At 45.9% G+C, this 19,037-nt stretch overlaps 1 protein-coding gene and 1 long non-coding RNA gene across 2 annotated transcripts; one reads left to right on the top strand and one right to left on the bottom strand.

The window, feature by feature from the left end:
• The first annotated feature begins 384 nt into the window (after positions 1-384).
• Positions 385-18,807, top strand: LOC139382453 (WD repeat domain 81). The gene is made up of 12 exons (XM_071126513.1): positions 385-673; positions 4,136-4,648; positions 4,842-8,407; positions 10,993-11,100; positions 11,397-11,599; positions 11,844-12,025; positions 13,386-13,551; positions 13,729-13,894; positions 14,043-14,897; positions 15,088-15,233; positions 15,560-15,742; positions 16,764-18,807. Exons 2-12 carry the CDS (start codon positions 4,296-4,298, stop codon positions 17,088-17,090), a joined length of 6,255 nt encoding a protein of 2,084 aa, XP_070982614.1. The 5' UTR covers positions 385-673; positions 4,136-4,295; the 3' UTR covers positions 17,091-18,807.
• LOC139382454 (uncharacterized) lies at positions 4,664-10,386 on the bottom strand. The gene is made up of 4 exons (XR_011628643.1): positions 10,273-10,386; positions 8,925-8,985; positions 8,707-8,839; positions 4,664-4,996 (listed from the first exon to the last, which is right to left on the bottom strand). It is a non-coding gene; the product is annotated as an uncharacterized lncRNA (long non-coding RNA).
• Positions 18,808-19,037: the final 230 nt, after the last annotated feature.

The raw sequence follows: 19,037 nt of genomic DNA, 5'->3' as shown, positions 1-19,037 counted from the left end.
GATGGTGCTGGGGTTCAGAAATGTCCAGTGTGAAAGAGGCAGGTTAAGGTTTCCAGGGTTAGAGTAGTGTAGAAGTTGTCATATGCTGAGGCAGTGAAGAAAGTAGAGGAAGATGGGGGAGGGATCCTGAAAGGAGTGATGTGAGTAGTAGATCTGTACCAGTACAGAGGGATAAACCAACAAGTGGTATATGTTTCAGTATTATTGGATTTTTTTGCATTCATAGCAATGGCTATTAACTGTACTGTAGGGATGGAACAGTAAGTCACAGAAAATGTAGGTTGTGGTGGCAGCTGCAGAGTTATTTGGGTGTGCGAGACTTGACGTCAGAAGAGAAGAGGGTGTGTTAAGTGGTGGTGTCCCATCCTTTCAGGCTATTTAAATAGTGGAGTATGTTTTTTTTGTGAGTGTAGTGTTAGATGGTAGGGTATTTATTTATTTTCAAGTAAAGTATAGGGGAGTTATACTCCAGTGTAGTAGGTGGTGGTAATGCAACGTTTTATTGGATGCCATTAAACCGTATCGAAGAAGAAGAAGAAGAAGAAGAAGAAGAAGGAATCACATGAGCGCGCACGGAATAGGGAAGGGGGTCATGTGAGTTATCGGATTCAAAACATCCTCGGCTGGCTACTTCTTTCCTGTTACCCAATTAACCGAAGTTGCTTCTGAAAGAGTGAGTACACTTGTGCATCCACTCAAATAGAACATACGAATTTATTTCGGACTCAGTATGGAACCAGATGTTGTATAAGTTACTCTCACAGGTACGTGAGGAGCTCATACAAGCTAAGTTAGCTAGCAAAATAAATAGGGAGCTAAGTTAGGTAGACAGCTTGCAGCTAGCTAACGTTAGCTAATGAAATTGCTCGCAATCTTTTATGTCTTGTATTTTAAGTTAGCTAGCGAGTGTCTCGCTGAATGCATTTCAGTTTCTGTGTATGCATTATTTAAAAGTTTCGTAGGACTCGGAGACTGAAATGGAATAGTTTTAGTTAGTTAGCTCACTAGCTAGTTACAACACTGACATTGCTAGTACTATACCAAAGATGGTGGATACATGAAGGTAGTTCATTAAGGCCATTTACCATGGAAAAAAAACTATGTATCACATAGACACTAAAGCAATGGCACCTGAGTCTTGTCTACTTAGCTATTTTATTGACTTTCATTTAACCAGAAAAAAACAGCGAGTGATGTCTCGCTTCCTCTTCTGTCTGTGGTACCAGTCACGTTTAGCAATGTCTATGCAAGACTGGTTACTACTACATGCAGCGCCAACTGCCGTTGAGGGTGCTAGCGCTGTCTCTGGCCCACACTCCAGTACATTAGTTGGCGGTAACGTAATGCACCAACGTTGAATGCCAACCGCCGAAAAACCCCACCAAAGAAGGATTTTAACTTTAAAATAACTGCTGGAAAGCAGTGCTCGGCAGGCGGTGCAAACAACACTGGCAGTGTCCTAGCTCAAGGTTTCTCTGAACTCGTTTCGGGGGCCCCCTCTAGGTGCACGTTTTGGGTTTTGCCCTAATACTAGACAGCTGATTGAAACAATCCAAGCTTGATGATGAGTTAGTTATTTAAATCTGTTGTGTAGTGCTTGGGCAAAAACCGAAAGGTGCGCCCAGGGAGGGGCTCCAGGACCTAGTTTGGGAGACCCTGTCCTAGCTAGCTAGCAGTCTCAATGGGAGACCCTGTCCTAGCTAGCAGGCTCAATTAGAGGTCGACCGATTATGATTTTTCAACGCCGATACCGATTATTGGAGGACCAAAAAAGCAGATTTCGATTAATCGGCCCGATTTATTATTTATTTGTAATCATGACAATTACAACAATACTGAATTAACACTTATTTTAACTTAATATAATACACCAATAGCCTCAAATAAATATTGAAACATGTTCAATTTGGTTTAAATAATGCAAAAACAAAGTGTTGGAGAAGAAAGTAGAAGTGCAATATGTGCCATGTAGGAAAGCTAACGTTTAAGTTCCTTGCTCAGAACATGAGAACATGTGAATGCTGGTGGTTCCTTTTAACATGAGTCTTCAATATTCCCAGGTAAGAAGTTTTAGGTTGTAGTTATTATAGGAATTATTGGACTATTTCTCTCTATAATTTGTATTTCATATACCGTTGACTATTGGATGTTGTTATAGGCACTTTAATATTGCCAGTGTAACAGTATAGCTTCCATCCCTCTCCTTGCCGCTACCTGGGCTCGAACCAGGAACGCATCGACAACAGCCACCCTCAAAGCAGCGTTACCCATGCAGAGCAGGGGGAACAACTACTCCAAGTCTCAGAGCGAGTGATGTTTGAAACCCTATTAGCGCGCACTACGCCAACTAGCTAGCCATTTCCCATCTGTTACACCAGCCTAATCTCGGGAGTTGATAGGCTTGAATTCCTAAACAGCTCAATGTTTGAAGCATTGCGAAGAGCTGCTGGCAAAACTCACAAAAGTGCTGTTTGACTGAATGCTTACGAGCCTGCTGGTGCCTACCATCGCTCAGACTGCTCTATCAAATCATAGACTTAATTATAACACACAGAAATACGAGCCTTTCGTCATTAATATGGTCGAATCCGGAAACTATCATTTCCAAAACAAAACGTTTATTCTTTCAGTGAAATATGGAACCGTTCCGTATTTTATCTAACGGGTGGCATCCATCAGTCTAAATATTGCTGTTACATTGCACAAACTTCAATGTTATGTCATAATTACATAAAATTCGGGCAAATTAGTTCGCAATGAGCCAGGCGGCCCAAACTGTTGCATATACCCTGACTCTGCGTGCAATGAACGCAAGAGAAGTGACACAATTTCACCTGGTTAATATTGTCTGCTAACCTTTCTTTTAGCTAAATAGGCAGGTTTAAAAATATATACTTCTGTGTATTGATTTTAAGAAAGACATTGAGGTTTATGATTAGGTACACATTGGAGCAACGACAGTCCTTTGTTGCGAATGCGCACCGCATCGATTATATGCAACGCAATACACGCTAGATAAACTAGTAATATCATCAACCATGTGTAGTTCTAACTAGTGGTTATGATTGTTTTTTATAAGTTTAATGCTAGCTAGCAACTTACCGTGGCTTCTTACTGCATTTGCGTAACAGGCAGGCTCCTCATGAGGCAGGTGGTTAGAGCGTTGGACAAGTTAACCGTAAGGTTGCAAGATTGAATCCCTGAGCTGACAAGGTAAAAATCTGTCGTTCTGCCCCTGAACAAGGCAGTTAACCCACTAGGCCGTCATTGAAAATAAGAATGTGTTCTTAACTGACTTGCCTCGTTAAATAAAGTGGTTTTAAATATTTTTTTTATCGGCATCCAAAAATACCGATTTCCGATAGTTATGAAAACTTGAAATCGGCCCTAATAAATTGTCCATTCCGATTAATCGGTTGACCTCTAGTCTCAATGGGAGAACCTGTCCTAGCTAGCTGGGAGTCTCAATGGCCGTAGTAAGTGATGCATGGCATGTAGACAGTTCTCGTCTTATTTGGCTAAGCTCTGCTCACATGACTCTACTACTGCTTATCCAATGGCTCAGTGGAAGTATAATAATAACTAGCAGCTGTCACTTCATATTCCTTCATTTTCCACTGAGCTTTTCACTTTTATTTCCTTGAAAAGCCATTAGATAGGCAGTAGGAGAGTCACTTGAGTAGAGCTTAGCCTAACGAGTGACGTTGACAACCTCACAGCTCAAATCAAATTTTATTTGTCACATGCTTTATAAACAACTGGTGTAGACTAACATTGAAATGCTTACTGTCCCTTTCCAACAATGCAGAGAGAAAGATAACACAAGGAATAAATACACAATGAGTAACGCTAACTTTATACAGTACCAGTACAGAGTTGATGTGCAGGGGTACGAGGTCATTGAGGTAGATATGTACATATGGGTAGGAGCCAAGTGACTAGGCAACAGGATAGATAATAAGCAGTAGCAGCTTAGCTATCATTCATGTCAGCAGCACCACCCCTGGACAAGCTCACTCGTTAGTTTTACTGTATAATGAAGTATTTTTTTTTCTATGCAGATTTATTTTTATTTAAACCATTAAATCCATCTTACCAAAATTCTGTTTATATTCTGTTTCAAATGTCTTCACAGGAAACCTTGTCAGTCACAACCCTGCTCCTACAGGTCAGCACTTACGCCTTCCATGGAAGGGTGAGAGAGAGGCATCCTCTGTGCTGATAGTGAGGAGGGAGTGGGACGACAGCAGGACAGTGTGACTCTCCTGTCTGTCAGGTCTGAAGAGTAGGTCACCATGGAGTGGCTAGTGTCGGCTGTAGAGAAGGACCTAGGGGTGGATCGTCGGCAGCTAGGTCCAGGGCCCCGGCCTCAAGAGCTGGTGGCCCTGGTCCCCACCCGCTGGGTGATGGGCCTAAGGGAGAGGAGGGTCATCCGTTGTGCCCGTTCAGAGAGCGCTAGTGAAGCAGAGATTCGCACTTACCTCCAGTGCTCCCTTGTGAAGCTGCCTCCTGGCTGGACCCGAGTGTGCATCCAGGGCCTAAGGAAGATCAAGCTGAGCTACAGGCTGACAAGGGACCCAGGCTGCCAACTAGTCTCCCAGGATTCTTTCATGAAGACCATGCAGGGTGTATCACAATGTAATTTCAGGTATTTATCCAATTTTAATGCCATAAATACTTTAATTGTGAAATAATGTTATACAGTATTTTAAGAATTTCAATATAAGTTCAAATGTTAAACTCCTAATAAATTAATTAAATGTAATACATTTATGGATATGTCTAATAAAACATGATTGAGAGTCTCTACCGTACTCATATCTGTTTTGGTCCTTTCACAGAAATCTGTGGTGCAATGCTCATCACAGCCACGTGCAGCATTATTCAGGGGCTACAGAGCAGATGCATGTAGCAGCCATAGATGCGGTGCGCCAAGCGCTGCAGAAGCTCTTCTGCTCAACATTTGTCTCCATCCCTTTGTCGCCATCCCTCTCCCCTGCCAGAGATAAGGACAAAGACAACCCATTATCCCCAAGCAGCTCCTCCTCTAAGCACCCCTCAGACCAACTGTGTCCTAACGTCCTCCCTGCTGAGTGCCTACTAGAGTCAGCAGAGATGCTCTACGTGGTTCTCCCATACACCCAGTACTCACTCCACGACATCGTCACCTACAGCCCAGCCAAGCTGGCCAACAGCCATGCCAAAGTGCTGTTCATCCTCTACCAATTACTGATCGCGTTGCGGGCCTGTCAGGCATCAGGGCTGTCCTGTGGAGAGCTCTCCCTGCAGGACATAGCGGTGGACGAACAGCTCTGCAGCCGCCTCAAGGTCACCCTGGCCCATTATGAAGTGCTGGGGGACGACAGAGAGGCTGAATGCTATGTTACTGAGGGACAAGTGCCAAGAAGCATCAAGACGAGGGACCAGGGCCAAGGTGTGTACAGTGACCGTGATAAGAGGCTGTGCAGAGATTGTTTTGATGAGCTCAAGTCCTTGGTCCTGGACTGGGTCCATGGTAGAGTCAGCAACTTCCGCTACCTGATGGAGCTGAACCGGTTAGCTGGACGGAGGGAGGGAGACCCTAACTACCATCCGGTACTGCCCTGGGTGGTGGACTTCACTGTGCCATATGGGAGGTTCCGTGACCTCAGGCGGTCCAAGTTCAGGCTGAATAAAGGAGACAAACAGCTGGACTTTACCTATGAGATGACCAAAGAAGCCCTTGCAGCAGCGGTGGCTAATGGAGGTGGGGCAGTCAGTATTATAGGAGACCTGGGTCTGGGTGGATCTGTAGGTGCCGGTGGTTCAGGGCAGTCTGAACACCTACACGTGCCCCATCACATCTCAGACGTGTTGTCAGACATCACCTACTATGTCTACAGGGCCCGGCAGACACCCAAGTCAGTGCTGTGCAGCCACGTCAGGTCTCAGTGGGAACCGAACGAATACCCAGCCAGTATGGAACGCATCCAGAGCTGGACCCCGGATGAGTGTATCCCAGAGTTCTACACAGATCCCTCCATATTCCGCTCCATCCACCCTGACATGCCAGATCTGGAAGTTCCCACGTGGTGTAACTCCTGTGAGGAGTTCATTGAGGTTCACAGATGCCTCCTGGAGAGCCGAGAGGTGTCTCAGCAGCTGCACTACTGGATAGACCTGACGTTCGGCTACAAGCTGTCCGGTAAAGAAGCCGTCAAGGCCAAGAATGTGTGCCTGCACCTGGTGGACAACCACACCCATCTGACCAGCTACGGGGTGGTCCAGCTGTTTGACCAGCCCCACCCGCCCCGCCTTGCACCTTACCAGTACTCGCCACCTGAACCCCCTCTCCTGGGCCCCGCAACTCTCAACGTGCCTCTACAGATCCCACCGCTAGATGCCATGGTGGACGGAATGGTCCCAGAGGCCATGGGGTGTGAGTCCAGTGGCTGGACCATGGTGGACCGAGATGAAGAGCTAGAACAAGGTATGGAGGCTCTGGACTCACTCAGTGGAGGGATCTCTACTGGCACCTCCACTACCTCCTCTGTTCCTCTACCTCTCATCAGCACCGCAAGGTCTGGGGGGAAGACTGGAGGAGAGCACCCAGCCATGGTGGTGTCCCAGTCTCCCAGCTCTTTCCCTGGGGAGGGGACAGCAGGTAATGCCACCAGTGCCCTGGGCTCTGGCATACGCAGTGCCATGCTACAGAGAGGGGGCATCATAAACAAGAAGCATGGAGAGGGGAGTTTGAGTGGTGCCACCAACACAGAGGACTTGAAGATCACCCTGCCTGAGGGCTTCAGCCCCCTTCAACCTCTGGAAGAGCTGGAGAAACTCGACAACTTCCTGGTGAAGAGCCTGCATGCACAAGTCTGGCACCAGTCTGACTCCAGGAAGGAGAGGACAGGAGCTCCACAATGTCTCCCCTCGCTAGCAGAACTCTACCAGAGGGACATGCAGGCTCTTGGCGTCCTCATAGCAGAGATCTTCTACTCGTCTAAACTGCGGGGTGTGAAACCAGGCACTCCCCTGAGTGAGCGCTTCCAGGCTGTGATAAAGCTATGTTCGGCCAGCCTGCGTGACGTGCCCCTGCCACTGCATCATGCTCTGGAGACACTGCTACATCTACGCCAGCACTCCTCCAAAGCCAAAGTAGAGAAACCATGTGGTCCTCGACCTCTTCTTTTTAAATACGACCCCATTTATGAGGGTCTCCCGCCCCCAAACCCCTGTCAGTTACTGAGCCCCATCCTCTCCCCGTTGCCTTTCCCCACATATTTCCCTGCCCTCCACCATTTCATCTACTCCTACCATTCCAAGATGGAGACCACCTGCAGCCTTCAAGGTCGTGATGTGGTCTTCCACCTATGGCAGCAGCTGGAGACACTGTTACAGGGAGTCATCACAGCTGAGGGGTTGGAGATCCTCCTGCCCTTTGTGCTGGCGCTCATGCTAGAGGAGTCTACTGCTGTGTATGCTGCCTGGTACCTGTTTGAGCCCATCTCTAGGGTACTCGGGCCTCGAAACGCAGCCAAGTATCTCCTGAAGCCCTTGGTCAGTGTGTATGAGAACCCGCGGTGTCTCAGAGGTCGCTTCTACCTCTACACAGACTGCTTTGTTCTGCAGTTGATCGTCAGACTGGGTCTGCAGGCCTTCCTGTCCAGCCTCCTGCCACACGTGCTCCAGATCATATCTGGCTTCGAGAGCTGCAGCTCGGGCTCTGAGCCCCAATGGGAGGCCAGCAAAGGCCTGAGGGGAGGGGCATGTGATCTAGGAGAGGAGGAGGAGGACTACCAGGAAGGCAGGCCGTCCTCAGGCTCTGTGAGTGGGAAGGTGGGAGGGGGAAGTGGAGGGGCTGGGGGTGTAGGAGTGGGGGGAGACCCAGGGCTGGTGGACTACTCCTCAGGTATCAGCCTCAACGACCAGGTGTTCCTCTCAGAGGGGGAGGACTTCCAGAATGGCTTCTATGTCAACAATGGAGCAGGGGGAGCCACTGGGGGGAAACTGCAGAGCCAGAACTCAGCAGCAGGAGGCAATGAGCAGGACCAGGAGTCTTTGAGCGTGGGGAGACTGAGCGACAAGAGCAGCACTAGCGAGGTCTCTATCGGAGACGCCGACTCCACTCGGGACCGAGCCAGTCTGAAGTCAGCTGACAGCAGCCAGGACCTGAAGCAGGCCAGTGAGGGAGAGGAGGGAGGGGAGCTGGAGGAGGAGACTGAAGAGGGGAAGGAGAAAGGGACAGGGGAGGGCAGTGGTCCCAGCCTAGAACTGACTCTATCTGGCTGCACAGAGGAGACAGTGGCCACCCTGGAGGGAGAGTTTGTCAATGGCATGGAGCTGGAGGACGCACAGAAAGACATGGTGGAGGATGAGCATGACTCCTCAGAGGATTCGGAGGAGAAAGAGCATAAGATCCTTCTAGGTGAGATTCTACTGACATACCATAACCACACTGTGTGGTCTCTTAGACACTGGAGCTGCCTGCCAGGGATGTTGGACTCATTGTCTTGCTGGCCACTGTGGACCACAGGATGTTGGTGGCACCTTAATTGGGGAGGATGGAGTTGTGGTAATGGCTTGAGTGGAATGGTATCAAACACATGGTTTCCATGTATTTGATTCCATTTGCTCCTTTCCAGCCATTATTATGAGCTAACCTCCCCTCAGCAGCCTCCACTGCTGTGAACATGTAGGTTGGTGTGTAAGCACTGAAGACACTACCTGTGGTTTGGTTGTAGCCCTTGCCAATGTTTGATGACGGTTTTGTAGACCAATGTGGTTTCACTGTTGAAGGGTCCGACATGCATTGCTCCCGAGTTAGACAAAGAGGTATAGAATGCCACCTTGGGTCTGCCTGCTCAGCGGACACAGGAGAGAACACATGAACAATTTAATTAATTGTTTGTGTAAAATTGGTGTTAAATTCACATCTGTTTTACCTGCATTCTGTCTTCAGATCCCATACCTGGCTCTCACTGGTTGTCATTCTGGCATCTAAGGCTAAAATGACAAAGAAAAAAGGCATTCAACATTGAGAAGCAATTAGGCCTATTTGCTCCAAAGTGCACTTAAAAGACATTCCACTGTCGCAGTCTGAAATATACCCTACCCTTCAATGTTTGTAGCAAATATCTGATGTATGAATGCCTAGACTGTTACTACAGATCTTTTTACTCTACCATCACCCAAAAGTAGTCTTGCTATAGTATCACCCCAAAAGTAGTCTTGCTATAGTATCACCCCAAAAGTAGTCTTGCTATAGTATCACCCCAAAAGTAGTCTTGCTATAGTGTCACCCCAAAAGTAGTCTTGCCATAGTGTCACCTCAAAAGTTTAATTAAACAAAAAAAATTAAATAGACCTAATGTTCCATTGTTCACATTTTCAACTTCTAACGAGAGTCCCAGTAAAATAATCTTTGCCGTTTGTGTGGGGAAACAGTAAACAGGCTGACAGTAAACAGTCATATGATATCAACCCAATCTGTGGGTGAAAATGCTCTTTGGCCATGAAGTTTCACTTCCTTATGTTTATAAAATACATGTTGCCTAGAAAAATAGGATTCTTCATGTTCTGGATCGTTCAGTGCTGTGTTGCTCTAACACATCATTAACATATCAGTTGAGACAGCTGTTGAGGATTTTGCATTTTGTGGTCATCTTCAAAGTTGTTTTCTGCGGGTCGCAAAAAGATAAGTTCTGAATCTGAATAAACACAATCTACACAATCTGAATAAAATATAAAAGGCTTTGAAATTATAACGCTTGTTATACACTCTGTTGACATTTCAGAGATACGCTTGTTATACACTCTGTTGACATTTCAGAGATACGCTTGTTTTTGTGAAATCTTCTAAAAAGAACAGGAATTTCAAATGAACATAAAGCATAAACTAAAATGTGAAAATACTACATGTAATGCCTAAAAATAAATATCAATCTTACCTCTTTTTTTTATTTATTTTTATGCCCTGCTGATTGGAGAAGAAAGATGAGTTCAACTGGAAAGTGAGTCTGTCCGGTAGCCACTAGCCGAAATTCTTGCACAGAATCCAACCTAGCTGATGCGACGCAATTTTCCTGAATTAATTAATTATTTTTTGGATTGATTTAGTCACGAATTCTGGCCATCCTACTATAGATTATCTTAACATCTGCAACTGTTTTATGTTGATGTTCTCTCACGTCACTCCTTGACTACAGTAGATGTATCATACACTGCTGATGATAAGCACCTTTGGTTTGCAGTAGTGCTCCCTTCAGTGTACGTCCTATGGTGACAGATTACCTGTGTGTTCTCTCTTCAGCTCCTCCACCTGTTTCTCACTGTCCCTCAATTTGGCCTCCATGTTTCTCAGCTCCACTGTCTGTTCCACCACCATGTTTCTCAGCTCTGTCCAGATGTCAGGGCTGGTACTTTCACTCCCTTTGACCCTCCCTCCACGATCCCCCTGAGCCCATCCCCCAGACAGACAGACAGACCAGCAACACCAACAGAGTTACAGCAGCACCCTTCATTCTTAAACAATGCCTTGTCATGACATCTCTACAGTAGTTTACTGGGTGAAATGCTTTATACACATTCAGAAAAGACCAAGTTGAATGCTCCAGTGCTGGACTTTGCCCTGGACAAATGTAGCCTGAATTCCAGACGTATTGTTTTGCTAACAATATGCTCCTTCTATTCTTTTAAGCCAAACAATGTTTGGAGTGGAATGTTTTCACAAACACTTAAACCCAGGCTATGAAAAATGAGTGCTGAACTGAACTTTACCCCACATGAACAGGCATGGCAGCAGAGTTCAAGTTTTAGTTGCTCAGTGTGTTTTGATATCTCATCCCCCACTGGGAATGGGCTTTGGCAGAGGCGATGGGGATTTTGTTAGGAGAGATTGGAAATCTTTTTCCTCCAGAACTCAAATCGATTTGCAAGAGAGTTGGTTCTGGGTGCTGAGAATATCAATTGTCAATATTGTGTTGACTGTATATAACTGATTTCTCTCTACAGATACGGTCTGCAAGACAGTTAGATGGCTGTCTGCAAAGCTTGGACCAACAGTGACGTCTCGATATGTGGCCAGGAATCTGCTCCGGCTGCTCACCACCTGCTACATTGGTGAGTAACTGATCAATAGTCGGCACTGAAACTACAGGATTTTAAAATACTGAGGAGTTTGCTGTAACAGGTCATACATACTATATTACAGAAAACACCAAGTCACAGCACTCTCTATTGTCCTGGTTGAGTTATGACACAATCAGCCAGTTCACACTTCAAAATAAATGTGATTGTGTATACTACAGAGATCCTTATCAATTAAGATTGTCATTCTGTAGTGCCTACTGATGGAAATGGCTGTTTTTTTTCCATCAAGTGTATGCGCTCTCTCTCGTTTCCCTCTAACCAATCAGGCCCGGAGAAGCACCAGTTTGTGGCTCCGGTGGTGTCAGAGGAGAGCAGCCTGGAGAGTGTTGGGATGGGCAGTGTGTATGAGAAGAAGCCTGTGGTTGGAGACCAGACAGCAGGACCAGTTCTGGACTGTCTCATCTACATCGCACACCTCTATGGAGAGCCTGTACTCACCTACCAGTACCTGCCCTACATTGGATACCTGGTAAAACTGTCTTTTATTTCATTGCCCTCGCTATGGGTGCATCCTAAATGGCTCCCTATTTCCTATTTGGCTGACTATTTTTGACCAGTGGCTGGTGCCATTTGAGACGCAATCTATATATACTTAGTTTTTTATGGTAATGGACTTCAGTATTTCCTGAGAGCTCTACAGTCTTACTACTCTGGAGGTCATTCCTTTATTTTGGCTCACAGTTGTAACCCTGTATGGCATGTTTTCCCCCCAGGTGTCTCCCCCTGTGTCCTGTCGTCTGAACACCCGTAAGGAGGCAGGTCTGCTGGGTGCCGTGGTTCTGACCCAGAAGATCATTGTGTTTCTGTCGGACTCCACCCTCATGGACATGCTGATGAAGATCAACCAGGATGTTCTGCTGCCCCTGCTGGACCTGCTCACCTCACCCAGGATGGGGTGGGTAAACCGCACACACACTAACAACTCGACACGATCTTATAGTTTCCCTTGGGAATTCAACGTGTTCTGGATGAACGTCTCTATTTTTGATGCATTATTTCCACATGGTCACATGGTTAAGTTTAGGTATTAATTCTGAGTGGTTATGACTATGGTTTGGGGAAGGATTAAAACCAAATAATTAAAACAACGCGCTATTACCATCATGTATCACGTATTCTCACGGCTTGCTAGAGCATTGTGAACTGCACTGCTCTAAGCAGTGTGCTCTGGCTTGGAGCACAATGAGCACAATGAGTTCGCTGCTGGTGCCTGGTGATCGTTTTTTGGAAGGCAGATATAAACATTCTAGGGATCGAGGTCTTTCTAGTGGTCAGGCTGAACAACTAACCCTATGGAACGGCTCACCTAGCCCAGGATGGTTAACCTCATGCACCTTAATGCACATCACAACACTCTAAAGGCACTTTTTACTGTAGTTTCCATTTATATACCAGAAGTTTAATGTACACTTAGTAAAATCTTTGCATTTATATTTTTGTTGAGTTACAGTTCATATAATGAAATCATTCAATTTAAATGAATTATTTAGTCCCTAATCAATGGATTTTACATGACTGGGAATACAGAGACCTTAAAAGAAAGGTAGGGCTGTGGATAAAAAAAAAGTCTGTATCTAGTGTAACCACCATTTGCCTCATGCAGTGCAACACATCACCTTCACATAGCTTTGATCAGGCTGCTGATAGTGGCCTGTGGAATGTTGTCCCACTCCTCTTCAATGGCTGTGCGACGTTGCTGGATATTGGCAGGAACTGGAACACACTGTCGTACATGTCAATCCAGAGCATCCCAAACATGCTCAATGGGTAACATGTCTGAGTATGCAAGCCATGGTATAACTCTAACATTTTAGAGGCTGTTGGAGGTGGCTTATAGTAGAGAAATTAACATGTGGCAAAAGCTCTATTGGACATTCCTACAATCAGCATGCCAATTGCACGCTCCCTCAACTTAGAGACATCTGTGGCATTGTTGTGTGACAACTTCTTGATATGCCACATCAGGTAGATGGATTATCTTGACAAAAGAGAAATTCTCACTAACAGGGATGTAAACAAAAAAAACATTTTAGAGAAATAAGCTTATTGTGAGTGGAAAATTCTGTCATCTTTTATTTCAGCTCATGAAACATGGGACCAACACTTCATATGTTGTTTATATTTTTTGTTCAGTGTTACATTGGACCTTGGAGACGGAAAATTATTTCCCCACATACATTCACATAGTGTTACATTATGTTGAAATAGACAATATGAAACAGTTTATTGAATCTGCCACTCTGTTCTGTCCTCAGGTTCCCCAGTGGAGTGCAGACACGTTCGGCTGTGTGTCTGAAGACCCTCAGCCTAATGGCACTCATCTGTCTGCGCATCGGCAGGGAGATGGTGCAGCAACACATGGTAGAAACCCTGAAACGCTTCTTCACAGTCTTCTCCCTGCTGCAGTGCCTACAGGGACAGGTAAACACTTCCCTTACTGGAAAACAGGCAAAAATGTTTGAGTGAAGTTAGGCTGGTTAAAAGCCAGAAAATGCAAATGTATTAGTTTTGATATGTGAGCTCGATCTTTTAGCATATGTTAAATGGTGAGACTTTTATTTAATTCCATAGTTCTGTCCTCTCCTCTGTGTGGTGTAGATGGAGAGCGCCCCCCGCAGGGAGGTGGGAGAATACATCTTGTTGGATGTGCGTACGCCGGACGGGTCAGAGGTGACGTGTGAGCTGGGGGTTCTGGAGGAACTGCAGGCTGTGTTTAACCCTGAGATGGCATACGCCTCCTACATCCCCTTCTACTGCCTCATAGGTGACACACACACACGCATACACAGACAGGTAGACACACACACAAACCAGTTTATAAATACATACAATCCATCTTAAAATCTGAATTCTACATGTTCCTTATATGTCCTGAATGGTACTCAAAGCATTGTGTCCTTTGGCCCTTCAAGGCGATGTAGCGATCCGTAAGCTGGTTTCCAACCACGAGCTGGTCTGGAGTTTGGCCCAGTCCTACCACTCCAGGGTGAGCCCTGGCAGTCCTAATGCCAACCCCCCAGCAGGGTCCAAGGACAGGTTAGAAATGCCCCCCACCACCTGCTCCATTGGCCCCTCCCCAGGTCTGGGACGCCATGTGGGCCGCAGCCCCTTCCCTGCCCCCTACAGCTCCTCCACACCCCTGGGCTCAGACACCCTCCCAGAGTCAGGCACCTTCGGCAGCCATCTGGTGGGCAACCGCATCCAGGTGGCCCGTGACTCTGAGCCAGGGTGTGGGAGCCCCAACCTGGGCTCGTTAGACAACTGGGGCCACCCCCGGCCTAGTCATACTCAGCCTGTCATCACATCTGCCTCCACTTTCACCACTCCATCCCTGGGCCCCTCCTTCTCCTCTTACTCCTGGATGGTGGGTCCTACCCCCGAGGACAGCGCTCTGAAGCAAGAGCTCCCTCGCAGTGGCCGTTCCCTGCAGGGCAACTGGCTGGCCTACTGGCAGTATGAGATTGGTCTCAATCAGCAGGATCCCCACTTCCACTTCCACCAGATCCGCCTGCAGAGCTTCCTGGGCCATTCGGGCACTGCTAAGTGTTTGGCACCACTGGCTGGAGAGGACTACTTTCTGTCTGGCAGCAAGGACAAGACGGTGAAGCTGTGGCCCCTCTATAACCACGGCGACGGGACACGGGAGGTGGAGCCAAGGTTGACCTACACGGATCATAAGAAGTCTGTGTTCTATGTTGGCCAACTGGAGGCGCTCCAGGAGGTGGTCAGCTGTGACGGCACCGTGCACCTCTGGGACCAGTTCACAGGTCAGTGGGGAGGAGACCTGTTGAGTTGAATCTCTGATTATGTTCTGTTGGAGTACACAATGTTTTCCATTTAACCGAGTGATTTTTATTTTAATACCACTACATATTTAATAAGAAATTAGGTAAATAAAATGTGAAAGCTTCTGAACATACAGTATTGGGAAATAAAGCCCTCTCTGTGTGTGTCCAGGTAAACAGATCCGCTCCTATGAGGCCCTGGATGGAAAGAACCCCATCACAGCAGTGACCACCATGCCTGCTCCTCACTGTAGTGTGGTGTTCGGCAGTGCAGACTCTGTCCTCCGCTTCATCGACCCACGCAAACCTGGCCTGCAGGTACCTACCAAAACCAGCTGGAGAATAACTACCCTGCTCACTTCTTCCCTGTTTAGTCTCCATCCTTTTTATATTAATCTCCTGGTCTGGTCAAAGTAGTGCACGATCTAGGGGATAGAGTGCCATTTGGGATGGATCCATGATTTTCTTTCTATCCCATGTTATTGATCAGTGTAATGGAATATAACAGCTTTTGCCTATTGCTGTTTCTCTGCCTATTCTTGGCCTGCCAAAGACGATGCTCTTCCCATAAATATAGAGCACTCTTATTTATACACTTATTCTTATATTGTCTATGGCTTTCCCTGTGTGCTCCCTTTGTACAGCATGAGTTCCGGCTGGCGTACAACAACGTGAGTGCTGGTCTGATCCGCTACCTGGCCGTAAGCCCTGGAGGGCGCACCGTGGCTGCAGGCTTCTCCTCTGGCTTCATCGTGCTGCTAGACGCACGCACAGGCCTGGTGCTGAGAGGCTGGCCCGCTCACGAGGGAGACATCCTGCAGATTAAGGTAGGTGTAGGTGTGTGTGGGTTCAGTCTGTGTGTATTGGTAATTTCACAGTGACTATGGCTAGAGCAATGGTTCCAAATAAATACACATTCATGTTCCCGTTGAATAGTGATTATTTTTTACTGCGGTTAGCTATTGGATTTCACCAGCGGCATAAACAAAGAATATTGAGAGATATAAAGTGGACCTTGTCTCCTACCATTGACTGCTCCCACTCTCACAGTCAGTTATTTGGCTTGCGGGGCTTTGGTACGTAATGGGCCTTTTCCCATCAACATGTTTCTGCTGCTAGACATGCTGGTTGCGTCCCAAAAGGCACTATCCTCTCCCTTTGGGCCCTGGTCAACAGTAGTGCACTACACAGGGAATAGGATGCCATTTCAGACGCAGGCACTCTCTGGCCAGTCAATCCTTCACATGCTCCTCGGGGAGTATGTAGGGCTATGAAATGTTCAGTGGTCAGTCAGCTGATATAAACAAGAGGCAGAGTTGCAGCTTACTCTTTTATTCTGCTGTTGCATATTGGCGGGGGTGGTGAAATTTTAACATGAGTCAAGTGACAGTTGTACCCAGAGGGTTTGTTCAGAAGCAGTCAACAAAGCACTAGAGCTGAGCAAACTTGATTTAGCCCTGATTGGTGGGGTCAAGGATTCTCTGGCTTTAGAGGCTCAAGTTCAGGTAAATATGGACAGGAGTTACTCATTAAAAATTCTATACTGAGTCTCACTGGTCCATCCAGAGCTGACCCATACTCCTCATTGCTGTAATATTTATGTATTACTCTCAGTACTCCCATATTTGAGGTGCGCCTTTGGCGGGGAAACTCTTCAATCTAACACACCTCAATAGCGCTGATGATAGAAATGTCCTGGCAAAGAATATTAGGACACAAGTGCTCTTTGTCTTCTAGTTATGTAAGTGTGGGTGTGAGCGTGGCTTGGTGTTTGTGTAAACACACACGATGCCCTGTTGCTGTTGTTTCTGGCTGTGGTATCTGACTATGGACCTGTGTATTTTGCAGGCTGCTGGGGGAAATCTGATCATCAGTTCGTCCACTGACCACACTCTGACCGTGTGGAAGGATCTGGAGCACAAGCCCCTCCACCAGTACAAGTGTCCCTCTGACCCGGTCCATGCCTTCGACCTGTACGGGGCAGAGATCGTGGCGGGTACCTTGGCCAACAAGATAGGGGTGTACTCCATGATGAACATCTCTGCCAGCCCGGCCAGCAGCACCAAGCTTAGCTCAGAGAACTTCCGTGGGACCCTCACCAGCCTGGCTGTGCTGCCCACCAAGAGGCTCCTGCTGCTGGGTTCAGAGAACGGGGCCATCAGGCTGCTAGCTTAGGGGCTAACACATAACGCACTGGCTCAGCTAGCTATAGATTCTGCTGTTGACTTTTGCTGAAGGTGTCCTATTCCTAAAGCCTTTTGCCTGTATCCTGAGCCTCTCAGCTCCTCCCTGTGTGGGATCGAGGCTAGACCCACTGAGGCAAGTGGTGGGGTCCTCAAAACATCCTTTTACAAGGGTGAGGGAGAGAGGAGCACCAAGACAGTAGTTATGAGCCTCTAACTGAGAGCACTTTGCTTGTCTTCTCTGCTGTAGTCAACGACCAAAATAAAGATGAAGTGTTATGTCACTGTCGAGGATAGATCTACCGTACGGGGCAACGAAACACTTGATTATGACCATCTATAGATCTTATATTATGAAGAAGATTCTTATCTGTGACTAGGTCAATATTCTGTTCAAAAGAATGGATCTGAGGAACTGCTCAGGAAGGTGGAGCCTAAAATGACTCTGATGTAGTGTTTGCCCTTTCCAAATAGAAGCATACCTACCAACCAAAAAGACTGACATTTCACACACCCAAACATACCATCATTCTCTCCCTGACATTAGATCGCACCAGATGCACTGAATAACTATGCAGTATTCGTAGATAAAATAAATAAAAATGTAAGTCTGTTTGCCATGTTTTTCTAAAGCAGTGATGCTTTCTCTCACCTTTTATTTCATTTAGAAAAAAATGTAAACCTACACAAGACCTTTTCATTTGACAGTGTGCATCTTCTCCAGCTTAAGGCTTGACGAGCGGGACGGCGGTCACAATGTGATTCTTCAACCTGTTATTGCTGTGTGCCAAGGTCACATGGTCAAATCCTACTGCACAATAAGGAGCTCCATTATCAAGCTATTCTCATAGATCACATTTTAAGATTATTATTTTACAATGAATCAGTGGTTTAATATTAGTGTTATTTCTTTTGAAAAACCCTAAACCATGTTTGCCGAAAGATTAAACTGTTGATAGAAATAATCAGTTTGTGTGATATAGGCCTAATTAAAGAATGTTGATTTGATGTAATGTATCATGATGAAACCAACTCAGACATTAAGCAAGCAATGTGTTTGGACTCTTGTCCATAACATAGACTAATGAGCATAGCCAAGACACAATTTACTTTTATAATGTAATAAGTATGCCTTGTATGTAATCACAAATTGGCAATGTAAGAAAAGAATGGCAAAAAAAAGCCATTAAAAAAAAAACAATTAATTTGTGATCGAAACTAACTCCTGATGTATTTTCAGTACTTAGGCGGAGGCATTTGTTATCTGACCGAATTTTGTATGTACCTTGTTATCCTGTTGCCAATGTTTTCACTCTTGTTCTTGGTCAACCTTCAAGATAGTCTACTCTGCTCACAAGGGTGTCTATGCTCTTCTTCACTTTTATGACGTGCATTACCATCCTTGACCTCAACACAGTCCTATGGTTGATTTTAGGAGAGAAAGGTCAACCTTGACTCATCCATTTGTTTAACAGGCCACAAGTGTCACCATGTTCCCACGAGGCTCGCTCACTCAGATTTTTTTTATTTTATGTTTCCTGTGACTTTTCTATTCTAATAATAAAACATGTACTTTGTTTTCAAAAGGAATCAAGTACCACCTTGACATTCAGAAAAAGGTCATACTGATGTCCATTACAACATTTTGATGAGAAGTACACAAAGTTCTTATTTTATTTAACAGGTTTAATAAAATATTACCTACACAATGTGCTTGTTTCAGGTTAAATCAAAAATGTCTGTTCAATGTCAGTCTTCACTAAATATTACTCTCTCATTCTTCTCTCTGTTTCAAGTGATTCCGAGTGAGCAATGTTCTTGGTTTTTATTGGACAAAGTCCCCTCTTGATTTTTGTAGAAAAATGCCTGTCAGCTCAGCTGCAGTCATGTGATCTGATAACACCTACTGTTTATGTTGAGTGGTAAAAAGATTTGTCTT

Source organism: Oncorhynchus clarkii, chromosome 24, assembly GCF_045791955.1.
Source record: "Oncorhynchus clarkii lewisi isolate Uvic-CL-2024 chromosome 24, UVic_Ocla_1.0, whole genome shotgun sequence".
Classification (NCBI taxonomy): Eukaryota; Metazoa; Chordata; class Actinopteri; order Salmoniformes; family Salmonidae; genus Oncorhynchus; species Oncorhynchus clarkii.
Note: the sequence above shows the minus strand (reverse complement) of the source record. Positions and strands in the feature narration are given on the sequence as shown.